Below are 20,671 nucleotides of genomic sequence, written 5' to 3' on the forward strand. Positions count from 1 at the left end.
CCAGCACACCCACCAAAACTCCAACACCCTCCAGCAGAAAGAGCAGCCAGCACACCTACCAAAACTCTAACACCCTCCCTCATAAAGAGTGGCAAGCACACCTACCAAAACTCCAACACCCTCCGGCAGAAAGAGCGGCCAGCACACCTACCAAAACTCCAACACCCTCCCACAGAAAAGAGAGGCTAGCACACCTACCAAAACTCCAACACCCTCCCACAGAAAAGAGAGGCTAGCACACCTACCAAAACTCCAACACCCTCCCACAGAAAAGAGAGGCTAGCACACCTACCAAAACTCCAACACCCTCCGGCAGAAAAGAGACGCTAGCACACCTACCAAAACTCCAGCACACCAGGACAAGCATGGTGAGTCTATTTCTAAGCGCATACAGAGTTTTTCTACATACTTAATTAAACCTTTACATAGACACCCACACACATAAAATAGCAAGTCAGTAACCATCTAATTTCAGTTTTAAAAATCCAAGTTCACTTTCAGCAAACATCCCTACCCAGTGGAAACACACACCGCAAAGTGGCCTGGAGCTCTTGATCTTTGCGCCTTACCCAAAAGTCCTCTGTGGGTCTATGAGCACTTGCCTGCAGTGGGGGTACCAGTACGCATGCATTTCTGCTGAACGCCTGGCATGTAGGAAAGCAGTAGCCAAGTCACAAACACAAATCTTATTGTTGGGGGAAAAACCATCCCGCACCATTTCCTACAAAGCCATTTCCTCCCCGGTCACAGAAAAGGAGAGGAAAAACTGGGCAGCTGTTCTCAAACATGGAAAACACAGAGCCCAGACACCGTGGAAAGAGAAACAAAGGAGAGAAGGGGTGGGATGTCTTTAGCACATGCTCCCCCTTAGAAGTAAGCGCAGCATTCTGTTAGAAAAGAAGCGTGAAGTAGCCCCATTTAACCGTGGGGTTCAGACCCTGCTAAAGTCATTACCCACTGGACACCACTGCAGACGACCACTGGTCCAACTATGACATCATAAGGTACAGTCATTCCAGAGAGAAGTGTAAAAGTGTTGGTTCTCCCACATACACACACATGCACGCACACACACTCAAATCCCGAGACAGCATCAAAAAGAGTAAAGTACATAGACAGTAATTAGACAGATGCAAAGTAAAACACAAATACAAACACACACACGTGTATATATATATATATATATATATATATATAGTCTCACAGTGTAGAGTAATACACCCCAGCCTCACAGTGTAGAGTAACACACACCTCCAGTCACACTGTGTAGAGTAACACAGTGTAGAGTAACACACCTCCAGTCTCACAGTGTAGGGTAACACAGTGTAGAGTAACACACCTCCAGTCACACTGTGTAGAGTAACACACCTCCAGTCTCAGTGTAGAGTAACAGTGTTTAGTAATACACCTCCAGTCTCACAGTGTAGAGTAACACACACCCCAGTCTCACAGTGTAGAGTAACACACCTCCAGTCTCAGTGTAGAGTAACAGTGTAGAGTTACACACCCCAGCCTCACAGTGTAGAGTAACACACCCCAGCCTCACAGTGTAGAGTAACACACCCCAGCCTCACAGTGTAGAGTTACACACCCCAGCCTCACAGTGTAGAGTTACACACCCCAGTCTCACAGTGTAGAGTTACACACACCTCCAGTCACACAGTGTAGAGTAACACACCGCAGTCTCACAGTGTCGAGTAACACATTGCAGAGAAACACATCATTTGTGGTGAGATAATCCCCATTTGTGCTGCATTATGCAACATTATGCTTTCAAATGGGGACTTTGTTTATATATGACTGCAGCCTCATAGGGTGAGTAGGACTGGACTGTGATTAAACAGGACAACAGGCCAACCATGCGGGGAATGCAGACTCCAGAAATCGTTACAATGCTCTCATTATTACTGCGGCTAGTATCGGCACGCCAAAAAAAACACATAATAAAATGGAATTGTGGACGTCTAACACAGTGTCGCGGTTGTGCTGCCATTGCAATGAGTGCAGATGGGGAGCTCTCTGCTCTCTGCGACTGCCTTCTGTGCGTTTGAAAGAACAGAACATCGCGCCCTCTAATCTCAGCCAGGGAAAATAAACACCGGGCCTAGCCTTCTCTAGCCCTACTTTTTCTCTTCCCGTGAACCTGGAGCCTCTTTGATGTCCTTTCATCTCCAGACAAAAAGGGGGCAGCACTGAACAAGAGAGATATCTGAGAGCAGACCCAAAATGGCAGCTCCCCCCCCGCAGCTTTTCCACTTTCCCACGGGACCGCACAAAGTAAAGGAAGTCAGCGCTGCTAGCTGATGAAAGAAGCGGCAGAAAACCCTGGGGAGGGGAGAGAAAGTCATACCCCAAAACTTGCACGATTACTTGAAGACCATGATGCCAATAATGCTGCTACAGTGTTCACGATAATACCCTTATTCGTTTAATTTAGGTCTTCATTTCTAGTTATTTCTTTGCATGAGGTATTTTCCAACCATAGACATTTCCTAACTTAAGCAAATGCAACAGAGTAGAGTGTCTGCAATGTCAAACTCTCCTGGCCAAAGCAAGAATATGATTGGCTTCCACAGTAACGTAACAATAACGGTGACCAGAGTAGTAGCTAGGACCATCATAGCAGCTTGTTTTTAAAAAGTAGAGGCGCAGCTGAATACATGGGATAATTATCATTACACCCCCTCCATTTCTTGTTATTGTATAAACACATCTTATGAACGCACTGTGATTGAAATCCCTCGCCTAACAGTGTAAGACTGCGTAGGTTTAATCAGAGATGTCCTAAACCAGTCTTGCCTTTGAATCTGAGTTCTAACAGTTCTAAGAATGATTTCTACATATCACAGGTTACGTTTCACTAAAACTGACAAAGAGCTGAGAAAAATGGATCGCAAGACTCCTTCCATTTGATGCCATGCTGTGTAAACCTACGGTAATGAGGGGTCTGGCCATTGGTCCTCCTGTATTTAAAGCATGGTGGTTTTGAGCAAGTGACCAGGAGGCCGCAGACAGAACACAGGTGCCTTTCAAAAGTGGGCCGGAGTCCAGCAAAGAACTTGCAGCGCTGGCCACGTCTCCACTGCCGCTTGTGGGAGGGCGGGGGGGGAGTGGTAGGACACAGAGGAGGCACGGACCATGCCGGTGTGAGCGGGATTACCCTCCACGTGCTGGGATTCCACACCGAGGGTGACGGGGAATCGGGGGGAGGGAACCGAGCCTACAACCAGAAGGGTTGCGAGTTCGCATCCCATCACCACTGTGGCCGTGAGGAAATGGGGCACTTCTTTCTCTCCCCGATTTGGCAGCGTTGATGACTGTGTCTGGTGTCCGTGTCAGACCGACCCGTGCATGAAGCCTGGCAGCTGGAGTGTGCGGACGACCGATTCGCTCAGCGTGCTGAGATGGACAACTTTACTCGCTCAGAAATAAAGGCACAGTGGAGGTACTTTTTAATGGAAATTTGCCGAATGTACCCTGAAAGTACAATATAGCCTCCTATCTGAGTGCGAATAAGTACCTTTTACAAGCAAAAATTGCACAAATGAATTATGTATTGCTGGCAAGGAGTACAGTTTTATGAAACCCATATGGTACCACCCCAGTGACAAGCATTTGTACCTTTATTGGCAGTTTCTATATTGTTTCTGAGACTGTACACCAGTGGTCTCCAACCCTGGACCTGCAGAGCTACAGGGTCTACTGGTTTTCATATTGACTCTGCACTTCATGAATCAGTTAGAGCAGTTGATTACACAGCTAACTCAACTCACCTGGTGTCTTGGGTCTCAATTGGGTTCTGATTTTAAGGTGAAAACAAAAACCAGCAGACCCTGCTGTAGCTCTCCAGGACCAGGGTTGGAGACCACTGCTGTACACACTACATTCCACGCAGTATGACAGGAGAGCTGGCGGTAATTTGGTGAGGGTGGTCTTCCACTCTACCCCTGCAGGACAAACCCTGTTTTCTGCCAAAGGACTCCAGGTCCCATCACTCCATGGCAGGGCCAAGACTTGAACATGCAACTGTAGGCCCCAACCAGCACTCGCGGTGAGAACCTTCTACCAAACATGTCACATAGGAGCAAATGCTATAGCTAAATCCCTTCCAGTAGTCAGGAGTATGATCAGGCAGTGCTGTGTGCAACATGGGAACATCTGTTCATTAGATGTCCTGCACGAGGCCATTTGATGAAAACTTCAGGTGTGCAACCTAAGTGTGCTAAAACTGCAAATATACATCTTCACGCACTTTGAATAGTCAGCATTCGCTGATTTATTCATCTCTGCTTATTTATTTGGTACAACTCACGCAGGAACGAGCAAATTCCAGCTTAGCTATGAAAACACTGCGTAGCTACGACATGAAAATGACCAAGACAAAAAGGCTGACGGTCACCCTGTGGCAAAGCGGGGACGTGCGGCTGCAGTGCCAGAACGCTCTGCTTCACAGTGTCCCTGAACCCCCCTCTGTCTTGGGAGTTAAACAAAGACAAAGGAGGTAAGATGGGGGGGGGGTGGCTGCTTCCTGCCATTCAGCCAGCGTGACAGGGAAAAGGAGCAGAGGGTTTCTCCTTCTTCTGAGGCGGAAAGACTGTGTGCATCAGCAGACAACCACCCCCCCCCCTCCCTCCCAACCCCCCCTCCCCCAAGCAACCTGCATCTTCAAAACCATCAACAACATGACCCGCCATCACCAAGGCTTCTACCACCGTTTTGGCTAGTCCTCCCTTAAAGCTCCCCTTCAGATTACTTTTTTTTGGTGGGGTGGGGAGGGTGTTAGACAATGATAGGCAATGACTCCTTTGTTAAAAAAAGTGCTACATCAAATCAAAATTTGATTAAGCTCATTTCGGCTGTCTGTCTGATCAATCATCTGTTGTGTTCTCCTCAGAGTCTTTCATCGCCACATCAGTGGGAGCCAGAACTTTTTCACACGGGCCACTCCCAAGGGCGCTTGTGCTCCAAATTAGAGCAAGGGAGTTTATGCAAGCAAAAATACTCTAAACAAAGTCCCTTTGAATTACACTTTTGAAGGACTGGAGGACACTATCAAAATGAAGGTGTCCAATCAATAAAGTTTTTGAAAGTCAAGCTGCTGCGTTACTCTTCCCTGCTGAGAGACCTGGCAATCCCAAAACTTCAGAGCAATTCCAGCGCTCCCCTTCTCTGTAGCCTACGTCTTTGCGCATCGATTGCTGCCAAACCCTGAGAAACAATTCGCCCATATGCGCTTCAACTGCTTTCAGCGAGGACCTGAGCCCCCCTGGACTGCTCGATTTGACATGGACGGCCTGAATTTCCCAGCATCAGTAGCGGCGACCAAAACAAACATTTTGTCCCGTGAAGTGTGGTGTTTTATGTTAATCGTGGGTGTGGACAGGGCTATTGTTTTGCACATCCCACTAAAAGACCTGTCAACTAGCTCGGTCAAAGGACGATTTGGCGTACATGGCGACGCCGAAGCGGGGGAAGTTCTCAAAGCGTTCTCCGGGGTGTAGGAGTTTTAGGGGAATTCAGAAAATGTTATTTTTCTTATTTATTTTTAGCCAGTCATAAATGGAATTTTTGGCCACGAAATGATTAATGCCGTTCTGGTAAAAAATCACAAAAATGCGCTGTGTGTACATGTGTTACATGGAACGAGATAAACCGCTTTTAAAGCGCTTTGAAAATAAGACAGCTGCAATACAATCCCTTCCCCGTCCGCAACGCACAGACTGCAGAAAATTAGCTAAAGCCTCCGGCTGACTTTTGGAAACAAAAGAACCGCAGGGGAGGAGGGGAACGCGAATGGTTTGGGGGTGGGCTGGGTCGGCTAATTTACAATATCAGCAACTCATTACGGGGAAAGAAATGAAAAGTGGAAAAAGTTCGTTTCTGGACATTAAACAAGACCATACACCACAAACAAAACGGGTTAAGTTGTAAATACCAGTAAGCAACTGGTTACATTAGCAAGCACAACTGAGATACCACAGATATTTTATAATCTAATTTGCTCGTTATTCAGCCACGCACATCCAATAGTCTATATTTGATTAAGTTCCGCACTCTTTCACAATGTTACAGTTCTTCGCGTAAACGTGTTTACAGGTAAAACCTGCTGTTTTAACAATATTCGAATTACGTGTGATTCTGTTATGATTACACAAAAGATGGTCGTGGATAAACGTGACAGAACTGCAACCGTTAGCCACCATCAATATTTCAGAAAGGTAAGCTAATTTCAACCAGAATTGGTGGTTCCGATTTTCTTAAAGCAAATTAGACAAAAAATGAGAAATTTAACTATACCATTCGTCAATTTACTCGTTTGCAAAACATACAATCATGAACTCATCATCGAGCTTTGCCACAACTCCCCATCCCATAAACTACTGGCTCAACAAAACGCTGACAAACGCAGAATAACAATCTTTTTACACTTACCAAAACTATTGCAAATCTCTCTTCCAGTTCAATGGGGTCTGGCATGGGGACCTTTAATGGCATTATATGAGTCTTCATTTCTGATTGTCCGTCCACACTCTCAATATTCCCCATGGTTAAGAAAAAACAATATGTATACTTTGAAAAGAAAGTCCTTTACTTCGTTTCAACTGCCTACGTTTCCTCCGAACAAATGTGTAATTTACCCAAGTAATCACCAGTAAATGCAATTCCGATTCAGCGGATGGGTATTTCCTTTCCGTCCGGACTTCGCATTCCTGGATCAGTCAGAAATCGTTAACGTTAGCCACATCAGTCCCATATTGCATCAATATAGTAAACCTTTGTTACTACATACGCTACGCGTAGCCTACTTGTATTTCAAACGTAAGAATACGCGTTTAGTAGGTTTTTATTCTTGAGTAACTTCTCCGGGCCCCTACATCTCGCGCTGAAAATCCTCGGTCCGATGAAATCATTTTAACCGACCGCACAGCTACTTTCTGAACTTTGCTGGCTTCTTCGCTTTTCCATTCATTACTGTTGTGTGAGTCCTGATTAAGCTCTCCCCATTTCGCTGCCACTCAACAGGCGAAACATACCGCCCTCCACCCGACAATGCCCCTTCTTCGTTGGTGCGACGCTCTGTCAATCACGGACCCGACCCCTCCTTTTGTTTCTGTTGGCAACTTGAGGTGGATTGCTGGGTAAAAGTTGATATATTTGCGCCACTCACTGGTCAAATGTGTAAATCCCACTGCAACAGTTACAGCCCACGAACATAAGAAAAACCACCACAGTAAATAGCATGATTCAGCATTGGATTAAATTCTGCGGAGCCAACCAAGGCACCAAAGGTGAAAAAAACTTAAGTAGGCCTACATCATCCATCTTGGGTTATCTCAACATCCACAGACAAGCGAGTGTATACAATATCATTATATTACAAACAATACGTTAACTTAAAAAAATAAGAATACATACAATACGATCAAATATATCAATAAATTACAATTAAATGAAATAAGCTCCTGTCACCCAACACGTTAATGTGATGTAGCCAACGAACAAAAAAGTGTGGTAACTGAAGGATCTCAACCAAGATGCAAACCAGCATCTGAATCATTATAATCCCAATTCCCCGCAATATAACCATGCTGTGTGTGTGTGTGTATGTGTGTGTGCACACAACACACACACATACACACACAACACATGCACGCACACACACACACACACACACACACACAGTCAGCAGGAAATGGCAGGAAGCGTTGGGATCCTAGTAATGCACAGGCAGCCGGAGAGAGAGAGACAGAAAGCAGGAAGTTGTTGTGGGAAGAAGGCCAACTAAATCCCTTATTGCTCTGTTTGGGTATACTTATAAAGCTCCTAACTGACCAAAGAAAGACAGTTGTTTCAGTTTCTAATGGGGCTTGGTTAGGCTGCTATTTGCAATGCATTAAAATGGCAAGAAGGAAAAACACGTTTTACCAGTATGCACATTCAGAAGTCACACGGTAAACAATCAGGGAGGGGTACTTCAAAAAACAGTACTTTAAAAATTATGTATAGATGTATTTATGTGAGAGTGGCGTCTTTAAAAATGACCACAAAACACTTTATTCCTCTGTGTCTTCATGGGGACACACAACTTGTTTTTTAGAGGGACTTTTCAGTATGCCAGTTTTGTGTTTAACGCAATTACTCCAGGCTTAATCTGATCATTGCAGTAGCTGTACAGACCGTTGTTGGTTCAGACCACAGAAAAAACAATTTGCACTCAGCCTGCAGCTGCCATGCCATGACCAGAAATGTCAAATCTTGGTACAGAATTGGTACAAAATTCAGCCACACGTTTTCTTTTTCCACCCAAAAATCCTGAAAACAGAGCAGCAATCCTTCCTTTAGCTCATGGAGAGAAAAACATGACCCCTGAAATGGGGGAAGCTCGCAGGCCTGAAAGAACCATGTTGCTTTGTGAAGAGGAAAGTATATTGATAGGTTCATATGGGAAAGCAGATCGATAGCATATAGCGCTTCTACCCATTACGGGGTTCATGAAGCTTCAGTTTCCCATCCTTGTAATGGTGCTGTAATGGTCCAATGGTGAGGTAAACCTGTAATGATGCTATCACGTTCCTGTGGTTTATAGGCCTGTAATGGAACTGTAATGATGCTGTATTAGTGCTGTGGTCTGTAGACCTGTAATGGCACTGTAATGATGCTGTATTAGAGCTGTGGTCTGTAGACCTGAAATGGCACTGTAATGATGCTGTATTAGTGCTGTGGTCTGTAGACCTGAAATGGCACTGTAATGATGCTATATTAGTGCTGTGGTCTGTAGACCTGTAACGGCACTATAATGACGCTGTAGTAGTGCTGTGGTGGCACTGTAATACTAATTATCTTATCATTCCACCTTTCCTGATTATAATTTTGATTGCACATTGTCATGTTTATGGCTTTGGTTTGTTCACAGATTTTGTAATGTTGTTATAAGGCACCATAAAATGTCAAAACCAGCCTGTGAAGGTTTTTATGCAGGCTAGGATTCAGTAAGTTTATTGCTCACATCTTACAGCCGATTTATGCGTTGTTACCACCATTTAGGTATGCTTGAATTATGACCCACTCATAGATTCAAAGGTACTATAATTCCTTTAACATTTTTTTTGTATTATTCCTCCGTAAGCAAGTTACAAGGTCTTCAGCAGACCTTTACCCCCCATAATTCACATTTCTGGGTTATTATTTGTTTAGAAATTGAGTTACAAAGCAAGACAGCCTTTAATAGTTCCTATCAGGGAGTCACTGCCGTAAACCCATTCACCTGCCAACCTATTCTCCTATCTCTCGCTTGCTATATAATTCACCTGCGTTCCAGTGTTTTTGCACATGCGTTCCTATAACATACAATACTCCAGATAATAATACTCCCAAATAATAATAATATGCATTCCCAAATATTATCCTCATAATAAAAAAGACAGACAGCAGGTCTTTTCTGAATTGTAATCAATGTTTAATAAACAGCTGCAATATAGAATCCACGTGGCCACTTGGGTCTCGACATACAATAGCAAACACACACATGCACACACTTAAACACCCCCCCCACACACACACACACACCCACGCTCACACACGCACACTCACACATGCACACACGCACTCACACAAGCACGCACACATTCAAACACACTCTCACTCAAACACACACACACACACACACACACTCGCTCTCAGGTATCCACACACATGCTGGAGTTTAGGCATGACTACTTCATTTTTTATCTTGTGAAGCACACAAAGTTCAGCAGTGAGACATTTTCAAGCACATTTTCAAATTTTAAGCTTCTGCACTTGTCCAATGCAAGTGCAAGTGCAGCCTTAGTATGGAGACATTTCTACAGAAGCATACATCTGCAGCAACAATGATTTGCAGCAAATAAAAGCACAATTACTGAAATAACGTGCGCGGCCTCTTTTGCTATTTTTCTCAAGGCTTCTTTGCTACAACAGGTTTTCACAGAACACGGCTATACTAGACATTATAAAAAATGATATTTAATTCAATTTTATTACTATGCACAGGACGACTTCGTTCAAGGGAGACAATGCAAACCGTACCCCAACCTTCGGTTCCTCAGAAACATTGTCTATTATCGGTAAAACCATTAACACAGCTGTGCACACAACATCAATACTTCAGGCAAAAATAACAAACTTACAGCACATATATGATCCAACAGAAATGGAAAGAAAAATTGAAGTAAAAGCATTAAATTATATATTTTTTAAAAACAACCACAGGAATCTCCATATTAAAAATATTTTAAAATACTTAAATTCATCATGGAATAACTTTGGTCACATCTCTTCTTGACACATCTCTCAGCCACTGTCCTTTCAAAACCAGCACACCTTTACAGCTGCCCAAAACTGGGGTGGAGTCAATGGGCAAACTACTGTGGAATGTTTCGCAAAGGGGCTGATGGGAGATGTAGTCCACAGTGTCAAACTATGCTGAAATATCAACTGCTGGATTTTCTTCTCTGTGAAATGCACAGGGATGCTCTCTTGTGAATGCATCTCTGTGCATACTGGACTCAGGCCCCCATGAGAGGCGAAGTCTGTCATTGGCTGTTAGTAGTTTATATATTTCAGACACTGTGTTTGTGCAATAAACTGACTTAAAGGACAATTACGGGTGGTCCCAAAGAGAATACACACAGTGAAAGTGCTAACTCGACAAATACCTTTGTCAATCACACTGCGTGTATGCATTGCATTACATTCATTTAGCCTGTGATCTCCCCCAGATCATCTTACAATGCAGGAGAAACAGAAGTGCATTCATCTGATTAATATGGGCAAGAGTGGCAGGCCAACCGAAGTCTTGGGGGGGGGGGGGGTGGACCTGATGTCCTTATTGACTTTTTACATAAATTTGAAAATTATCAATACAATAGGAAACTCAATTCATAGTTCTGTTGAGAAATATTTTTTGTATACTTTCATAGCATTCTACAACTGAGTCAACCTTTCTTGAAAATAATCCTTCACTTGCGATGGCATCTGATTCACCTATTTATACTGAATTAAAGTTGTAACTGAGTAAGTCTGACAGACCTAGGTAATTTTTTCAATTTAATTCAGTTTTATTTGTGTAGCGCTTTTTACACTGTCACAAAGACGCTTTACAGAGTAGCGAGGAAATTTGGTATCATATAATAGATGGATGACTTGCTTTCTTCAGTGCGTCTCAACATGTCATGCTCTATTTTTAGTTTTTCAACAAAGCGGTCAGGGAATCGGATTCAGTGTTTTTTTTGCTCGCTGGGAAGCGTCGAGACGAATGCGATTGTAAACGGTACAATAAAAAATGCCACAGACCAAACATATTTACGGCAGAATGCACTCAGTGCACAGCTGACCCACAGCTGATATCCTGCAAAATGCGTTAAACCATAGATGTCAAACTCAAGTCCTGGGGGGTGGGGGTGGGGGGGGGGGCACAGTGTCTAATGTGTTTGTGGTTCATTTTCAATCACCAGTCACTTAAGGCCTTGGAACAAGGTGTGTGGACCTTTCAGCCAATCAACAACCCAAATTCTGATTTGATATTGAATATTCAACATTCATTTTCCTTCGGTGAACTAGGTGTTGCAAAACAAAAAAGTTGCCATTTGAAAAACACAGTAGAGAAAAGAGGTGTGAGATGGGTAATATAAAGGCATCCTTGTGTGAAGTGATCTTTACGCGGAGATCCGTCAGTTGGCCTCTTCTGTTAAATCGTACCTGGATGTGTGGGAGAACAAGAAACCTTAATCTCTGTCATCACTGGAAATATGACTGTAAAAATGATGAATGTTATGACATTGCGCTATATTGATATTGGGCAGTGTTAGAATTTCAGAACATCGTTTTTGTGGGGTGTTCCATATCTCAGAGCTGCTAAGTGTTAAATCCTGACTTTGTTCTTTGAAATGTTTTTAGAATCCTTTCTATCTCAAGGAAATCTTCAGCAGCAACAGTCAGTTGTGTCTCAGTCTTGACCCAGGCAGTGCAATCACGGTTTTGGACACTTCAGATGACTGCATGGGCCCAGGCCATTAACAGTGGCCAGGACCTCATCGAAATCTAAAGCATTTACGCAACATTTAAAAAATCAATGTGTTCGCGCTGTGAGAAATGGGATCTAGCACGCTGCACTTGAAAATGGAAACCAGCCAGCTTCACAAACCCTTGAACACGGAACATCTTACTGAGAAATCCATTTAAGAAAACATATACTACTAATAATTGTTAAAAGTTTTAAAGAATTAATAAAATAATTGTTTGAAATTAATGTTAAATATTATCCCACAGATTGACCGCATGAACGAAACATTTAGCGGTTGCCCCTAGCGACTGACGTTTCGCCCCACTTACCACTGCGTAACCCCAGCGCTGAGGTCCAGCTCTGCCAATTCTACCTGTACCTGGAGAAAAAACGACACACACAAAGTCTCACAGATCATAGGGTGTGTACCGTGAGGAAAGAGAGGAAACAGGGCTGTATCAGACACAGTCACTACGAAGACAACTACACAGACCCTGTATCAGACACAGTCACTATGAAGACAACCACACAGACCCTGTATCAGAGACAGTCACTACGAAGACAACCACACAGACCCTGTTTCAGACACAGTCACTACGAAGACAACCACACAGACCCTGTATCAGACACAGTCACTATGAAGACAACCACACAGACCCTGTTTCAGACACAGTCACTACGAAGACAACCACACAGACCCTGTAACAGAGACAGTCACTATGAAGACAACCACACAGACCCTGTTTCAGACACAGTCACTACGAAGACAACCACACAGACCCTGTATCAGACACAGTCACTATGAAGACAACCACACAGACCCTGTATCAGAGACAGTCACTACGAAGACAACCACACAGACCCTGTATCAGACACAGTCACTACGAAAACAACCACACAGACCCTGTATCAGACACAGTCACTATGAAGACAACCACACAGACCCTGTATCAGAGACAGTCACTACGAAGACAACCACACAGACCCTGTATCAGAGACAGTCACTACGAAGACAACCACACAGACCCTGTATCAGACACAGTCACTACGAAGACAACCACACAGACCCTGTATCAGAGACAGTCACTACGAAGACAACCACACAGACCCTGTATCAGACACAGTCACTACGAAGACAACCACACAGACCCTGTATCAGACACAGTCACTACGAAGACAACCACACAGACCCTGTTTCAGACACAGTCACTATGAAGACAACCACACAGACCCTGTATCAGACACAGTCACTACGAAGACAACCACACAGACCCTGTATCAGACACAGTCACTATGAAGACAACCACACAGACCCTGTATCAGACACAGTCACTACGAAGACAACCACACAGACCCTGTTTCAGACACAGTCACTATGAAGACAACCACACAGACCCTGTATCAGAGACAGTCACTACGAAGACAACCACACAGACCCTGTTTCAGGCACAGTCACTATGAAGACAACCACACAGACCCTGTATCAGGCACAGTCACTATGAAGACAACCACACAGACCCTGTATCAGACACAGTCACTACGAAGACAACCACACAGACCCTGTATCAGACACAGTCACTACGAAGACAACCACACAGACCCTGTATCAGACACAGTCACTACGAAGACAACCACACAGACCCTGTTTCAGACACAGTCACTATGAAGACAACCACACAGACCCTGTATCAGAGACATTCACTATGAAGACAACCACACAGACCCTGTTTCAGACACAGTCACTACGAAGACAACCACACAGACCCTGTATCAGGCACAGTCACTACGAAGACAACCACACAGACCCTGTATCAGACACAGTCACTACGAAGACAACCACACAGACCCTGTATCAGACACAGTCACTACGAAGACAACCACACAGACCCTGTATCAGACACAGTCACTACGAAGACAACCACGCAGACCCTGTATCAGACACAGTCACTACGAAGACAACCACACAGACCCTGTATCAGACACAGTCACTATGAAGACAACCACACAGACCCTGTATCAGATACAGTCACTACGAAGACAACCACACAGACCCTGTTTCAGGCACAGTCACCATGAAGACAACCACACAGACCCTGTATCAGGCACAGTCACTATGAAGACAACCACACAGACCCTGTATCAGGCACAGTCACTATGAAGACAACCACACAGACCCTGTATCAGACACAGTCACTACGAAAACAACCACACAGACCCTGTTTCAGACACAGTCACTACGAAGACAACCACACAGACCCTGTATCAGACACAGTCACTATGAAGACAACCACACAGACCCTGTATCAGAGACAGTCACTATGAAGACAACCACACAGACCCTGTATCAGAGACAGTCACTATGAAGACAACCACACAGACCCTGTATCAGACACAGTCACTATGAAGACAACCACACAGACCCTGTATCAGGCACAGTCACTACGAAGACAACCACACAGACCCTGTATCAGACACAGTCACTACGAAGACAATCACACAGACCCTGTATCAGAGACATTCACTATGAAGACAACCACACAGACCCTGTTTCAGACACAGTCACTACGAAGACAACCACACAGACCCTGTATCAGGCACAGTCACTATGAAGACAACCACACAGACCCTGTATCAGATACAGTCACTACGAAGACAACCACACAGACCCTAGTCCCCAGCACAGAGACATAACACAAGTTTACCTTGCCTGTCAGTAATCTCTAATGGCACAGAGATATAACACAGGTTTACCTTGCCTGTCAGTAATCTCTAATAGCAGAGAGACATAAAACAGGTTTACCCTGCCTGTCAGTAATCTCTAATGGGCCAGAGACATATTAACACAGGTTTACCTCGCCTGTCAGTAATCTCTAATGGGCCAGAGACATATTAACGCAGGTTTACCTTGCCGATAAGCTCTTTCTCACGACTCATGAAGGACACGCTGTTTTTAACGGACAAGTCCAGTCGCCTGCGTCTTGCCTCCTCCGGGGATAGATCAAAATCAAACCTGCAAGAGAAAGAAATCAAGAGAGCGACAGAAAGACAGCGGACAGAAAAGAGAGAGAGAGAGAGGAAAGTGAGACAGAGAAATGGGGCCGGAGTTTGATTCACCGGCACAAACGTACACACAAACACACACACAAAAATGACTCACTATGTGTATATCTATTTAATGAAATGAAGCAAAGCAAGATGCGCCTGGCAGAGAGTCCTATTACACCAAATTCCAGACCCTCAGTCCATGTTCACTCACAGCCCCTCCCATCTCTGCACCTCTGACCCCCCCCCCCCCTTCACCTCTCATTAAACTCTGGGTTCAGGTCTCTCTTCTTCACGCTTGTCTTCCTCTTGGTGGTTCTGTTCTTGTCTGGGAGCAGGATGAAGGAGATGTAGAGGTCTGAGCCATCTTTGGCACAGGCCACCAGGTACCTGTGCCGGTAAAGATAGTCTATTCACCGCACAGATATTCACTGCAGGTAAAGATACTCAATTCACAGCACAGATATTCAGCACAAGTAAAGATATTCTATTAACAGCACAAATATTCTGTACAGGTAAAGATACTCTATTCGCAGCTAAGATATTCAGGACAGGCAAATTTACTCCATTCCCTCCACAGATATATTCAGTGTGGGTTAAGATATTTATACCTGAAAAACATAAAACTCTGTACTGCACACGTAGGACACAAAACATGAATGAAACACCAGCACACAGTCGGTCGGTACAGACGGACAGAGAGACAGACGCACAAACCTGCAGCTGTGAACCACGATCAGCAGCCTGTTCTCCTCAGCGGAGTAGGAAATGGTCAGCCTCACCTGACCCTTATGGCTGCCTGTCATACCCCCAGCCCTGAGTGCACACACACACACAGACACACAGACACACACGCACACACATACACAGACATACACAGACACAGACACAGACACACACGCACACACACACACACACACACACACACACACACACACACACACACAGACACACACACAAGTGGATCAGTCCACAGTAAGCATCCATTTATTTAAACATTCCTCACGCTTTTCCTCCTGGCATATTCTTGGGCTGCATGGCATATCAAATCGTGTTTTTTGTAGCATAATAAGAATAACAGCTGCGCAATGAGACAATCTAGCACACACAACACCCAGCACCACACACACACACCACACACACACACACACACACACACACACACACCAGACACACACACAAGTGGATCAGTCCACAGTAAGCATCCATTTATTTAAACATTCCTCACGCTTTTCCTCCTGGCATATTCTTGGGCTGCATGGCATATCAAATCGTGTTTTTTGTAGCATAATAAGAATAACAGCTGCCATGGGGCATATAGACAATCTTGTCTTTTTCCCTTAATCATATCTGATGTGGTAGTAAACAACCAAACGTCAGAGTCCATGTTAAAATGCTTCCAGAAAAAACTTCACTGATATTTGTTGGGTGCTGATAAGACAGTCAATCAGCACCATGGCCTTGCAGCTTCCATGTGATTGAAAAACCGAATCACAGGATTACATAGAAGTTGTACAACTGCGCTGCTGATTGGTGCAGTGTTTTCAGCCACTTCCGGATTGCGACTTACCCCTGGGCGGCCCCAGCCCTGTGTCTCAGCTCCTGATTGGCTGCTGTGGCTGCCTCTTTGCCAGGGATGATTGAGTCCGCCTCATCGTTGCCTGCCATTTCCCCCAGACCCCTGGAACACGCCGCTGCCTTTGAGTCCAGGATCTGAAACTCACAACCCCACTCATATTTTACAATGTATTTACAAGCCCAGCACAATCAAAATCATCCCACATAATAGTTGCATGCCTATTTTATTCTGTTGACAGTTTTAAGAGGTGTTCGAGTTCTTGTATTGCCCAATACAGGATGATTTCATATTGGTCACACGGACACCATGTTTATATACATGGAATTCGCCAGTAAATAGTGCAATCTTTAAAAACGATTGTGGACAACACAATAAAGTCTGGCTCAGTTCCACTTTGATCCTCTCTAACAAAGTTAAACGAGAACACAGCAGATCCTCATCATCCGTGCACAGACCCGTCAGTAACGAAAACAGTCGCCACGGCGGCGACCTCTGACCTTCAGCACGGCCCTCAGCAGGACCTCGCTCTCGGGCAGAGCCCCGTCCAGGCCCAGCCAGCGGTCCAGGACCAGGCCCGGTTCTGACAGCAGCTCCCTGATGGGGAGCACCAGCGAGCCCAAGGCCGTCCCCCAGCTGTGAGAGACCTGCGGAGAGAGAATGCCCGTCACCCCTCTTTTTCTCAGCAGGTAAGAGCGGTTGTCTGGCAGTCGGAGGGTCGCCGGTTCGATCCCCCGCCCTGGGTGTGTCGAAGTGTCCCTGAACAAGACGCCTGACCCCTAATTGCTACCTATGAGCTTGCATGGCAGCCTTTCACCATTGGTGTGTGAGTGAGTGTATGCGTGAATGGGTGAATGAGAGGCATCAATTGTAAAGCGCTTTGGATAAAAGCGCTATATAAATGCAGTCCATTTACATTTATTTAGCAGACGCTTTTATCCAAAGCGTACCATATCATTGTTATTGGACAACTACTAAACACAGGTTCGATAAGGTACGATACTCATTTCGCACAGCTATTTATAGCCTATTAAGAACACTATTCTGACCTCTTCCTTTACAGTGGCTTTAATTTAGTTCCCGGTTCTTCTTCTTTCCAAAGCTGAAAGGGGCAGTGGAGGCTGTGGATCCGCCCCACCGCTACACTGAAGTCAATGCAGTTTTGGAGAATGTGAATGAACAGGAGCTGTCCTGTGAAATGCCTGCCTTCACCCCCAAGGGCTTCTCCTCAGCCCAGCTGTGGTATTACTGCACTGGAGCACTGCACAGCTGCAGCAGACGAACGACAGGCCCCCTGACTAACTGCACTAAGGGGAATCAGCACAGCTGGCTACGCCACCCTGTCTGTTTATTCACAGTCTCACTGTGAAATAGATTTTTTTTTTTTTCTGTCTTAGTTGCCTGAATAGGTTAGACTGCCCCCACCTGCAAGCAATCCACCTTTAAATACCTCTTCCATTAAACAGCTTTAAAACAGAGCATGCGTTGGTGTACCGCAGGTATAGTGCGGACCTGAAGTTAACACACTTAAACACCACTGGCCCTCTTACCTTCACTACCAGCATATCCTGTCTGGGGTCACGAACCAGGAAGTAAAAGGACTCATCCCACTGAGGGGAAGTGGAGCGATCGCACACCTTTCAAAGAGAAGGGAATTTAGAGAGGTAACATCGGTCAGGCACTCTACTCTCTGTCACAGAAAAACACCGCTTGTACGGATGACCTCTTTGTACAGTTTGTCAGTTGATTGCTGAGCATTTAAAAAAAAAATCAAAGCCACTAAATTTCACTTGTCTCTGCTCAATGCAGCAATGTTAAATATACGAGCAAGTCATCACCAGAAGAGAGAGAGAGAGAGAGACGGGGGATTAGAGTCAACTGCTACTCCTCTCAGTGATGTTATCCTCAGTGCAGAAACTCATAAATAATTAGCATGAATGGCTTTTGTAAAGTGGCTTGACTGCTGGAATGTTAATTAAAGTGCATGCCCGTGAGCCGTCTCCAGGGAGACGGCGGTGGGCGTGTCTCACCTTGGTCCTCTGGGAGGAGCCTTTGAGGGAAAGCTCCACCCCAGCCTTCGGCTCTTTTCCACTCTTCTTCAGCTTTAAACATTGAAAAAAGTTTGCAATTCAATTTTTTTTTAAATCAGTAAATTCAGTTAACAGTACAGATCATCCACAGACCAGTCGCCCAACTGTATTTGCTCATTTCCTGGAACGACACACCCGACCATACCTACCCCCTTCTTACGAGTGAAATAGCGAAGGCAAGAGACTCACCGGCAGGCCATGAGCACGGTCCACATAAACAAACAGCACGGCAGCAGAGAGCGTGATCTTGTTCTGGTAGGACTGCTGCGATTGGTGCAGAAGGATCTGGGGAGGAGCACAGCCAATGGCCACACATAACAACGTGTCATCATACATCAGCGAGGTTGCTTAATGTGCTAAATGCATGATTAGGTAGAGCTGGCCTGCTACAGCTTTGTGTGTGTGACACGTAGAGAGAGACGACTGGCTCACAAAGACCCTGGTGTCCAGCCAAAGGAGCCAATCACACTGTAGCTCTGCCACTTTGACTGACCAGTGGAACCACTTTGTGTCAGTGAGGAGTACTGATCATAGGAACTCGGCGTGTTATCGGTAGGTTGTGGGTTTGGTTCCCAGCCACCGGAATGAGGCACGCAGTCTGAACGTCCTTTTTTATCCTGGAGTTTCTTCTCAATGGCGCCCAGACTGGGAGGCAGACTGCACAATGAGATGCAGATAAGCCCAGGGACTGAAGGTCCCTTTCCTTTGGGCGATGCTTTGGGTGATTACGTGCAGGGCTGCCCCGCACAGTCTGCACAGACACCAGCCCAGAATAGTGCACCACTGCTCCAGGGTCTGGTGTCACCACCAAATGAGACAGCCAGCAGTCAGACTCCCACAGTCTAAACTGCTCAATTGAGCAGCCCATGCAGCTGCACTCAGTGATGGTGCATGAGGCCTAAAGTACTAAATGATGGTGTATGAGGCCTAAGGCACTCAGTGATGGTGTATGAGGCCTAAGGTACTCAGTGATGGTGTATGAGGCCTAAGGCACTCAGTGATGGTGTATGAGGCCTCTGGTACTGAGTGATGGTGTATGATGCCTCTGGTACTCAGTGATGGTGTATGATGCCTCTGGTACTCAGTGATGTTGTGTGAGGCCTATGGTACTCAGTGATGGTGTATGAGGCCTAAGGCACTCAGTGATGGTGTATGAGGCCTAAGGCACTCAGTGATGGTGTATGAGGCCTAAGGTACTCAGTGATGGTGTATGAGGCATCTGGTACTGAGTGATGGTGTATGAGGCCTAAAGTACTCAGTGATGGTGTATGAGGCCTAAGGTACTCAGTGATGGTGTATGAGGCCTAAGGTACTCAGTGATGGTGTATGAGGCCTAAAGTACTCAGTGATGGTGTATGAGGCCTAAAGTACTCAGTGATGGTGTATGAGGCCTAAGGCACTCAGTGATGGTGTTGAGGCCTAAGTACTCAGTATGGTGTATAGGGCTCTGGTACATCCATGATGGCTGCTTGAGGCACACTAAGGACCAGATGGACTGGTGGATGCAGGCATCATTCGGTACCACGTGATGGTGTATGAGGCCTAAAGTACTCAGTGATGGTGTATGAGGCCTCTGGTACTGAGTGATGGTGTATGATGCCTCTGGTACTGAGTGATGGTGTATGATGCCTCTGGTACTGAGTGATGGTGTATGATGCCTCTAGTACTCAGTGATGGTGTATGAGGCCTCTGGTACTGAGTGATGGTGTATGATGCCTCTGGTACTGAGTGATGGTGTATGATGCCTCTAGTACTCAGTGATGGTGTATGAGGCCTCTGGTACTGAGTGATGGTGTATGATGCCTCTGGTACTCAGTGATGGTGTGTGAGGTCTAAGGTACTCAGTGATGGTGTATGATGCCTCTGGTACTCAGTGATGTTGTGTGAGGCCTATGGTACTCAGTGATGATGTGTGAGGTAGAT

At 45.3% G+C, this 20,671-nt stretch overlaps 2 protein-coding genes across 10 annotated transcripts in view; both read right to left on the reverse strand.

The window, feature by feature from the left end:
- The window catches only part of fmnl3 (formin-like 3), a 57,490-nt gene extending 50,474 nt beyond the window's left edge, over positions 1-7,016 (reverse strand). For 8 of the 9 annotated variants that reach the window (XR_010324182.1, XR_010324181.1, XR_010324180.1 and 5 more), the window contains exon 1: positions 6,433-7,015. Coding sequence is in view for 5 of the 9 variants with exons in the window: in XM_064299582.1 (XP_064155652.1) it covers positions 6,433-6,546 (114 nt within the window). In the remaining 4 variants the exon portion in view is untranslated. Of the gene's footprint in view, positions 1-6,432 lie in introns of all 9 variants that reach the window. The other variant, XM_064299585.1, reaches the window with a different exon arrangement.
- A 2,417-nt stretch (positions 7,017-9,433) lies between these two features.
- The window catches only part of esyt1a (extended synaptotagmin-like protein 1a), a 33,965-nt gene continuing 22,727 nt past the window's right edge, over positions 9,434-20,671 (reverse strand). The window contains exons 22-31 of the mRNA XM_064299586.1: positions 18,938-19,033; positions 18,689-18,760; positions 18,209-18,295; positions 17,159-17,305; positions 16,653-16,795; positions 15,800-15,898; positions 15,341-15,472; positions 14,945-15,050; positions 12,370-12,419; positions 9,434-11,736 (exon numbers count right to left, since the gene is read on the reverse strand). Of these exons, the coding sequence (XP_064155656.1) occupies positions 11,709-11,736; positions 12,370-12,419; positions 14,945-15,050; positions 15,341-15,472; positions 15,800-15,898; positions 16,653-16,795; positions 17,159-17,305; positions 18,209-18,295; positions 18,689-18,760; positions 18,938-19,033 (960 nt within the window). The 3' untranslated portion in view covers positions 9,434-11,708. The remainder of the gene's footprint in view (positions 11,737-12,369; positions 12,420-14,944; positions 15,051-15,340; positions 15,473-15,799; positions 15,899-16,652; positions 16,796-17,158; positions 17,306-18,208; positions 18,296-18,688; positions 18,761-18,937; positions 19,034-20,671) is intronic.

Source organism: Anguilla rostrata, chromosome 11 (genome assembly GCF_018555375.3).
Source record: "Anguilla rostrata isolate EN2019 chromosome 11, ASM1855537v3, whole genome shotgun sequence".
Lineage (NCBI taxonomy): Eukaryota > Metazoa > Chordata > Actinopteri > Anguilliformes > Anguillidae > Anguilla > Anguilla rostrata.